This window comes from Quercus suber, unplaced genomic scaffold (assembly GCF_002906115.3).
Source record: "Quercus suber isolate HL8 unplaced genomic scaffold, Cork oak 2.0 scaffold_527, whole genome shotgun sequence".
Taxonomy (NCBI): Eukaryota; Viridiplantae; Streptophyta; class Magnoliopsida; order Fagales; family Fagaceae; genus Quercus; species Quercus suber.
In genome coordinates, this window is record NW_027069976.1 from 496,734 (window position 1) to 507,428 (window position 10,695).

At 34.8% G+C, this 10,695-nt stretch overlaps 1 protein-coding gene across 1 annotated transcript in view; it reads right to left on the minus strand.

Annotated features, from left to right (window-relative positions):
- Nucleotides 1–7,657: 7,657 nt before the first annotated feature.
- Nucleotides 7,658–10,695, minus strand: part of LOC112032371 (linoleate 13S-lipoxygenase 3-1, chloroplastic) — a 30,917-nt gene continuing 27,879 nt past the window's right edge. The window contains exons 8-9 of the mRNA XM_065763828.1: nt 9,136–9,437; nt 7,658–8,414 (exon numbers count right to left, since the gene is read on the minus strand). Coding sequence (XP_065619900.1) covers nt 7,658–8,414; nt 9,136–9,437 — 1,059 coding nt within the window. The remainder of the gene's footprint in view (nt 8,415–9,135; nt 9,438–10,695) is intronic.

Below are 10,695 nucleotides of genomic sequence, written 5' to 3' on the forward strand. Positions count from 1 at the left end.
TTGTGGAAGTGCTGAAACGGCTGCGGGTGGTAATTCCCCGCTATTACTCATATCATCCTCGATATTTCCTGCATGAATCACCACTGCTGCTGTAGCCTTCCCCCTGTTATGTTGTGGCAATGAGTTCTCGCTGGACCTCCTACATTTGGGTTAGATCAAAGGTCCCGTCTGTGATTTTTTTATGAAACATCCTCCGAAGAGCCCTATAATCTTTGGTCTTATGATGCACATATTGATGATAATGACAATAATGAGGTTTTGCTTATCTTCCTTCGTAGGCTCTTGGTTTGGCTTATGATTCTAAGGACTCCATCAACCACCCACTTAATAACTATCCCTGATTTCTTCGTCAATACATGGAATAGGAAGCAGCTCCTGTTGTTCTGCACCATCATCTCTCTTGCATTTTACCCCTGCTATCGATTCACCGCTGAGAGACGGCAAGAGCTTGAGAAGGGTTTCTTTTCTCTGGTCTAGGCTTATCAGTGATAGATGGCTTAACTGATAGGGCTGTCTTTCGAGCTTTTTGGAGTAATTGGGAAATTGATGAGTGTCAAGGTTCTCCAAGTGGCTCGGTATTCCGGGAACATGTTGTTGATTGCAAATCTCTACCAGCTCTTGCTCTTTGTATTGCCCATTAACAATCGAGGGTAGTATCTCTAACCACCTGATAAAATCACGGAGCCCTTCGGAAGGGCTGTTTGTTTTGAATTGTGAAGGGTGATGATGGTGACCTTGTCCTCACCATGGAAATACTTAGTGAAGAAACTTTCCACCATATCCTCCCACGTGGGAATGGAATTAGGGTTGAAGAGTAGAATACCATGTGTAAGCACGATTAGTGAGGGATTTTGAGAACTCCTTTTAGACAAAGCTCCCTCTCTCCTGCAAATGGTCCCATGGAATCCATAAATTTGCTGACGTGCTCCACTACATTCCCTTTCCTCCCATCATAAAAGGGTGAAGGTAGGTGTTTCACACTTCTACGGATATGGTTTGCTAACTAGCTCTGCTGGATATGGGGGTTTGCGAATGTAACGCATAGGATCCTTTTGTTGCCTGCCTCTTTCTTTCTCTAGTAGAGAAGTGAGATCAGATAGAGTGTGAACTAGTGTGCAGGAGTGTTTTGCTCACCAGATTGAGGATTTCCAATCATTGAGCCCTTTCTTGCTGCTGCATGCAAGGGTCTGGTTCTGCACGTGGCGGTTGGACACCTTGAGCCTTGAGCCTCCCTTAGGATTTTAACGGATTCAACTAGCTCAAACTGAGCTTGCTGCATTCCTTGTAACATTTCAAGAACAAAAGTGAATGGATGATCAACATTCTTTTGGTTAACTTCAGGTTGCTCGGATTGGTAATCTTGTGCAACTGGACCTTGGTGGCTTTGTGCTGCTGTATAAACATTATCTTGATTGCTTCTTGCTGGCTATTATACAACCTTGGAGGCATGATAGACTTTCACCTATTGATTGGCTCCCCAGCGGAGTCGCCAAATGTTGAGGGGGAAATTGATGCCTCTGAATAAGATGTTGGGAAACCAAACCGAAACTTAACTATGGGCTCTTGAGATGATATCCAAAGACTTTCGGTGTGATGACAGCCTACCTAAGCAAGGAAATAAAGGTTTCATTTAACAAAACAACAACAAAAGCCTAATGAAAAATACTTTATAATACTTAGTTAGTATATTAGTGGTCCTATTCTGATAGTTCAAGGGAAATAAATTCTCCAGCGGTAAGGGTAAAGTTACACTTAAGTCCAAAAGATAAATTGTCCAATGGTGGGGGTGGAATTATACGGTCCAGCAATCAATAATTAGATAAATTTAGGAAAATTTTAACTCTTGGGGTCCTTGTGTGTCTCATTCAAGAGGAATTTATTGTACTTTCAGCCATCATTACATCAATGTAGAAGGAAGAGTTCGATCGTTATAAATACATCATATCCTTCATCAATAAAGTAAATGTAAAAATTAAAGGTTCCATAGGAAGAAAAAGGGAAGGATAAATTGGCATGGTGTGAAGGGAGAGAGAGATCCCAGCTTAGTGCAACGAGTATTAAACTAAGATTTCGGTGAGTATGTGTTTATAAGGCATGGACGAGCTGAACATGGGTTTTTTGAGTGAGTGGGACAGGATTAATGCTAAGATTGAAGCTTTTTATGAGTAATGGGCTTGTTTGTGACTAGCTGGAAGACATTTATGGAGCTGTGGTAGTGTAAAGGGGGGAGAAGAATATTTGGGATTAGATGGGTGCAGGTAAAGATGATGGGTGGTGAGCTAAAAGAGAGCTGAACCATAAGCCAAAATGGCCAACGAATCTCAGAGTCTCAAAGGGGGTAGCCAGTTGTTTTTTGGTTAGTTGCTTGTGTTTTTTATAATGGAGTTTAGAGAAGCATTAATTGCAAGAATCCAAAAAACGTATGACTACTCAGAGGTGATGTATCAAGGTTAAGCTTCTAGAGAAATTTTGGTCAGAAGTAGGAGATTTACTTTAGAGGCTGCCTTGCTTCTTTGGGTAATGATGAGATTTTAGAATGCTTTGCATTTAATGCAAGGATTTGTGGGGTTGAGCTGAATCAATATGATCAAGGCTGTATCAAGAACAAATCCTAATGCTGCAACTGAGATTGTGACCCCAAGAAGTAGAGATTTCACACCCAAGCCAGTGTCAAGCTCTAAGCCTACTTCAGGGGGTTTCGCTAGAGATCTCCTTTATGCCCTTCAAACCACATGTTCCCAATTTTCCCCTTTAGGATTTGTGGGCTTGGCACATGAATCAGTCTTCAACATTTTTATTATTATTTTATAGCATCAATTTGTTAAAGTTTCGATAGTTTGGTTTCAGCTCCCCTTCCGTGAGATATATTCTTAAGGAAGATGGTGGAGTTCCATCATCTTCAGACCTCAGCTGATATGACAGCCCTCTGGCACTGTTCACGTCAGGTAGAGTGTGGCAGAAAACTGATGGGACAGCCTCCAGTTCTTCCTCAAGGACTTGGTTCTCTTTGTAGGGATCTCTAGTTGTTTTTTGGTTAGGGATGACAAGGGCTGGTTGCCCACTCTCAATCCTTTGCTCTTTGCTGGTGTCTTTTGGGTTGGGCTGGTTCTTTTGGGCCAGGTTGTGTGCATCCTACAAAATGGTCATAACACATGTTGTCATGGGTTTTTATTCCTTATGGACTTTTGTTAGTGAATAGTTTGGGTTTTTTCATAGATACTTGCAATGGGCCTTTGGGCAATTAGTTGTATTGTTTGAAATAATATGACAAGTTTTAAATACTTTTATAAATAACATTTACTATGATGAATTCCATATTGCAAATAATGTTCATGGTTTCGAATAATCGTATCATAACTTAAATGATGATCTTGTGGGTTTGAATGTCTTCCATGAGTGTTGAAGGCATATATTATGGATGTCGTGATGCAAATGATGTCCATGTATTTCATGAGTTTATAATATGAGAACATAATATTCAAGATAACTCCCAATGAGTTTTTTATAAGACGATTGCCATGGTTTTTTTTTTGCCATGGTAATAATTTACCATGATATGTTTTCTTTGCAAAGCGTTGATAACCTTGGGCTTTTTTTTTTTTTGATAAAATAGTGCCAATGAGAATTGGTCTTTGATATTGCCAATGAGAATTGGGTTTTGATATTGCCAATATGAATTTGGCTTTGGATGAATAAATTGCCATGGGTTTAAACCGTGGGCTTTGATTATAGATTTGAATTCCATTGACAAAATTGTTCTGCCATAGATTTGAATCATGGGCTTTTCAAATATTGCCAAGCATAAGTATTCTTGGGCTTTTAAATAGAATAGGATGTGTGCATTCGAAAGTAAATAGGTGGTACTCAAATAAAATTAAGTGTAAAAAGAGTACCCTAACAGACTTTTATGAATTATTAGTTACCGATAACTATAGGTTATTATTGTCAAGAATAGTCTATATAATACCTATCATCACACCCTTCCCTATAAGTCTTTTCTATTACTCCATATTTTCCTTATACAAAATTCTATTATATTTTTCTCCCATATATTTTTCTACAATTTATATTTGTTCTAAAGAAAAAATAGAAAGTTGTTCTTGAACCTTTGTGAGTGGAAGTGCGTCCATCACGAAGGTTGACGCTATAGTCTAATCCTGGGGGGTTGTTTAGCCAAGAGAACAAGTCGCACCGAGTTTTACTTCGAGTGGCACGAATCAATCTTTAAGGACAACACTTTTATGGCGTGATTCTATAGCACTATGAGGTCGTTCTAAGCTCATTTTTTATTTTATATTCTTGCTAAGGGAAATTGCACTTTACCCATCTGTGGTTTGGTTCGTTTTAAAAGTGCCCATCCGTGGTTTAAAAGTTATCACTTAACTCACTTGAGGTGACCTCCGTTAGACATCCGTTACCCACCTTTGCCCTTTCCGTTAAAAATCTCTTTTACTATATAAGCCACAATAGAAACAAAATTAGAAGCAACATATTGAAGAACAACTTCTCTCTCACCATCTTAGAAATCGAATCTTCAAACCAAATCTATATCGTGACCTGAATCTTGTTCAATCAACACATAATTGGTTCCCTCTTGATGTATATACTACCACAAAAAAGAACCCAGACAACAAGGGAAAACAAAAAGGAACCCATGTTTTTTTTTTTTTGATTGAGAGGAACCTTGAAGATTCTCCATCTTCTTTTGAAGCTATAGATAGAACAAATATACCAAATCCTAACAACTCATAATAGAAAAAACCCTTACACTCACAAATCCATTAAACCCACAAAATTTGAACCCACCAACCATAAGGAAATTTAAACCAACCGATAAAATTCGAACCTACTAATCCATTAACCCCAGAAAATTTGAATCCACCACTCTCTGCTGCTTCGATCTCAGCCGATCTAGACAATCAGGTTGCTCTGTTGCTCAGCCGATCTCACGATTTCATTTTTCTTGTTTCTTTGTTTTTGCATCCCGGTCTGGGGTTTTGGGCGGTGGCTAATAGCGGTGGTGGTGTTGGAGGTGAGAGTTTGGTGAGGCTATAATTTGATGGTTCAGTGAGTTGGCTGTGGTGTTGGATATGTTAGATTGCTGGGTTTTTTATTTTTTTATTTTTTTTATTTTTTTTACTGGGTTTTTCTTGTTTCTTTGTTTTTGCATCCCGGTCTGGGGTTTTGGCGGTGGCTAACAACGGTGGTGGTGTTGGAGGTGGTAGATTGGTGAGGCTATGATTTGATGGTTCAGTGAGTTGGTTGTGGTGTTGGATTTGCTAGATTGCTAGTGTTTTTTTTTTTTTTTTTTTTTTGCTGCAAATTTTTCTTTTACTTGCAAATTTGGGTTTTTTTTTAGAGAACCCAGCAAAAGAGAGAGGGTTAGAGTTTTAGAGAGAGGTTTTTTTTGCTGTGTCTACCCTCTTTTTTAAAACTTTGTGCTAATTATGTATATGAAAAATGATGAAACAAATTTTATCTTGACTTGTTTTTTGATATTTTTCTCTTATGCTTTATGTGAAAAAGAAGAAGAATGAGAGAAAAGAGGAGAGAGACATAAAATATAATGAAAAAGACACATTTACCCCTATTTTTAACGATGAAAGGGAGAGGTGGGTTATGGAGGTCTAACGGAGGGTACCTCAGGTGGGTTAAGTGACATTTTTAAAACACAGGTGGCTTAGTTAAAACCGGCTAAACCATAGGTGGGTTAACTGCAATTTCCCCTCTTGCTAATTATTTGGGATATTAATTTTGTATCAAAACTTTTTTATTCACTAAAATATTTCCAACAATCTTTAAGGTTGAGCTTCGTGATTTAAAATGGACAAACAAGTTATTGATTATGAAATTTTATATTGTGGTATGATATTATGTTATTAAAGAAAAAATCTTAGTAGTTACATTTGTAGATATAATTACTTATATCTTTTGTGGAGTTTCTTTTGCTATATATTTAATCTAAATAATTTGGTGGACTAAGAATTTGAAAAGAAAAAATAATGATGCCCATCCAAACAGGATTTTGATTCATTGATACATGAATAATATTATGCAACGTTGTCTTGAAGGGTGGATACTAGTAAAAAAATACTATGATCAATCATCGATGGTACGGTTTGATTAATTTCTCTGTACAGTTACTCATTAGAAGTAATGTCAGAATTTAACATGTATAGTGAACCATTAAAAGAAATAGCACAATTTGACTAGAACCCTCCCTGAAAAAAAAAATTTTAAGAACATCTTACGATTTCGATTTTACGAAAAGGGGAAGTAGAATAACCTACAACGAAATGGATACAGGGTAATTTTTTTTTTTAAAGTAAATAGTAATACTTATTAGAACACACACGAAAATAATAATAGTGTTTTAAATTAACTTTTGTAGTTGTAGACACCGGGTTTATAATATATTATATAACTAGAGTACAACTACAAAATGACATAATCTTTGTAGTTGTAAACTGGGGTTATAAACAGCAGACATTAGACACATACAAACAATGTGAGATAAACATTCCTAATTTTTTTTCCGAGTAAATAGTAATACTTATTAGAACACACATGAAAATAATAATAGTGTTTTAAACCGGGTTTATAATACATTACATAACCAGAGTACAACTACAAAAGAGCCTAACCTTTGTAGTAGTAGACTGGAGTTATAAATAGCAGATACTACACACACAACCAAAGTAAGATAAACTCCATTTTCGTAACTTTTTTTTTTTTTTTTTGAGAAACTCCATTTTTGTATTTATAACTGTGATATATTGCCTTACCACTATTATATAAACTAAACAAAGTTTACTTTACACACATGCATGTTTTGCTTTTTATTTATTTAGTATTTATTTTTGAGCTTGGTTTCTCTTTTCGACAAAAGAAGAGTACAGGTAACCATCGGTCTTTTTTGGGGCAATGTTGAATTTTGGTTTTGACTCTCAAAAACAAATTCAGATCTACTAACGCCACTCCACCAACGGTTGACACGTAGCCATGCAGACCAAAATCTACAATTGATGATGTGTTCACCAAGGGCCTCACCAATTATCGAGTCAAGCTTCTCAAATCCAAGCTCATAGTTCATGACCGAAGTCATGTGGGGGTGTGTTAGCAATAATAAAGATCACACCAAGGATAAATGAATTACTACTTGAAAAAAATCAAAGAAGCGATGAGGATCAAGGAACTATATAATGATCCTAGCAATGATCAAGGAACTTTTGATGATAGGAAGGATCATGCAAATCCTAATTCTCCATTATGGAGTGAATATGAATATGAATGAATATGAATGATCCTAGAATATGAAATTTTTGTGTGTGTATATTTTCTGTAAATAAAAGCATACATTGGAAAAGCTATAACATATTTACATGACTTCTCACCATGTTTATTATCGCGAACATAAAGTTTTTTTGATCATGGGTAAAATTACATTACTTACATATTAAAATAAAATAAAACTATTACATGAATTGAAAACCCATCTCCCACTTTGCTTTATTTATTTTGCTAAATAAGAATATCAAACTTAATTTGTTTTAGTTTATTCTTTCATTTATCATTTTATCTCCTAATGCTTATAGAGAAGACAAAGTCGTTAAAAATGTGAAAGAACAGAGATGGGTTATTCTCCATTATTATATCCCTAAATTGTTATACTATTAGGCACCCCTCTACAAGTAACCCCATGACGTGAGCTTGGTATAAGCAGCTCATACGCTGTAGTACCAGCCCCATGTCTATTCCTTAGATTTGGATCAACATTTCTCTTTTCAATCTCCTTCTCAATCCTTTTCATCTCCATTGAAAATCTATAGAATGCCTCTAGGATCTCACTGTCCCCTGACCAAGTTGACAAGTCTTTTCGTTCTCCAAGATACTCCTCATCAATTGAGTGTGTTGAGAGTATATCAATCACAGCCATGAACCTTGTTGATTGAAACCGACTTGGCAATGCTGATAGGAAATATTGCTCTGGATCAGCCACAAATTTTGCGTACTCTGGATCATCCTCCTTTGGCACTAGTTTCCTCATAAGTGGTGGACGAATTGGGATGTGTCCTCCATATGGGTACTGCCCATAGTTCAGTGCAGCATGTTGAGCCGAGGCAAGCCAGATTAAAGTGGTGAGTATAGAGCTAAGATCTTCTGGACTATAGAGTCTAGGCCACCAGCTAGCATTTTTCAAATCTTCATGGCCTCGATTGATAGACTCGTAGTACCAAGCTTGGAGCTCTGAGTCAGAACAAACCATGCTTGGGTCTTGATAGTAGTAGTTTACATAGGTCCGAACCAATTCTTCAATGGCGGACCATATCAGGAGCCCATCATTTGCGTAAGGATAGTCTTCAATGAAAAGTCTTAACCCATGGGGCTGAGTCGGATCTCGTGTTGCCAAACCCCTACGTGAAAATGAAATCCAAATGAAAATCCACTTATCTTTGGAATAGAACTTTCAGTCTCATACAGTAACAGTACTTTCCCCAAAAAAAAAAAAAAAATTTTACGCTGGCAACTTGGCTTATTTTAGATTGAAATGGTGTGTATAAATTTTTTGAAATGTATAATTGTTAACTTATGAACATAAAAACAACATAATTTACGCTGGCAACTTGGCTTATTTTAGATTGAAATGGTGTGTATAAATTTTTTGAAATGTATAATTGTTAACTTATGAACATAAAAACAACATAATTTACGCTGGCAACTTGGCTTATTTTAGATTGAAATGGTGTGTATAAATTTTTTGAAATGTATAATTGTTAACTTATGAACATAAAAACAACATAAAGATGTGGTATTCAAATTAAATGGTGTGTATAATTGAAGATAAGTATATTTATTTCATTATTCAAATTAAATATTACAAATTAAATGGTATATTGTTAAAAGTCTTATAGTTTAATTGGTTAGTATCTTCTTGTGTTCTTAATAGAAATATCCAGGTTTTAAATTCTCCTGACTTGACTATTGAATTATAAAAAACAATTAAAATTTTAAATGATGAGATGCTATATTCACTCTTAGTACCAGAAATTAAAATTGAACCATGAACTACAGCATCTTATTTCAAATAAAGAGAATCCTATTCTATTCCGGCCGGTAGGAGAAAAATATACATACCAATGATGAACAAGTTGATGAACACCACAGTCATTGGAGCAAACATGGGCTTTGGCAAGCTGCCACATCCAAGTTGTGGTAGCATCCACTGGGGATGTTAGGACTTGCTTAGAAGGGGAATTTGGATCCACTGGTGGAAGATTCAGCTCGATCACAATAGGCTTCAGAGTTCCAATTGGTGTCAAGAAAAATATTGTGCGTGTTGCATAGGCTTTTCGGTCATCAAAACAGTTTACTTGGTTGAGAAATGGAAGGATCTTGTCATGGTAGTCTATAATGTACAACCTGTTCTCTTCTAATGCCTGGCAAAAAAAGAAGTTAAATGAGATATTAATATAAGATTCCCAAAAGAATAATTACCAAAGATGAAAGCTATAAATACTACTTTAAATATTTAATAAAAATATTTCAAAATAAATTGTTGACCTTTCAAAACTAAGAACACATTGCTTGTATTTAATTAAACTATCCTCATATTTTTCCAAAAAATATATATATATATATAATCATAAATTATATGATGAAAAAGTCTTCGTCTATAACTACATCAAATGATGTTCTCTTATTTTTGTTAGTTTTTATATTTTCATTTTCTTGCTGTTTGTTCCCCTATATACATTTGTCATATATTAAGTATATTAGAATTATTAACACATTTTGCACTCTATTATTTTAAGAAGTTTTAAAATATATTCTAAAAAATTTCGACTACCAACCATAGTTTCTAAAAATAATTTTAAAAAAAGTTACCTTTTTAATCATATATTAACATACCATAATTTAGCTATCAATTCATGCATCGTAATGGTATAATGCTAGATATTCATTAATATCAATAAACCAACCAAAGTCATTTTAACAATTCTTCTCAAAAAAAAAGAAAAAAAAAAAGAAAAAGAAGAAGTCATTTTAACAATTTTGTTGAAATTAATTTTCAATAATAACTAACCTATATCCAGATGATGTGTGGGTACGCTATTAGTTCATTTTGAAAGGGTTAATAACAAAGTATGTATGGTTTATTTATAATACTTATTATGCGTTATAATAGTTTAAAATTAATTTTGATTATATTACATGATCGCTTATATTTGGATAATTAATTTCAATTATATAAGTGCTTTTGCTTTATCTGCGCAAGGCTAAATCTTTTGTGTTGCATCATCTGCCAAATTATATATGCATGTCACTAAAATGAGTCAAACAATGTCAAATTGTTGATCATATATTACATCGTTTATTTATATTCTCCATATTTATAAAATATAAAGATTATTAGAGATTCAGTATATAACATTTCAATACATTGTCTATAACCATTTTATTTGTAAAACATTTGGTCAAACACTAAACAACATTCAATTAAAACGAAATTCAGTTTGTGTAATCCAAACAGTCGGTTTTTTTTTTGATAAGCCAAACAGTCTGATTTTGAATATATTGAACCAATAAAGAAAATATGGGAGGAAACATTAATAAAAAATTACGCATATAGTTGATCGTGTCCATATCTGTAGAGGGGGAGAGTGAACCATATAAATTCCTTGGAAAAAAAAGTTA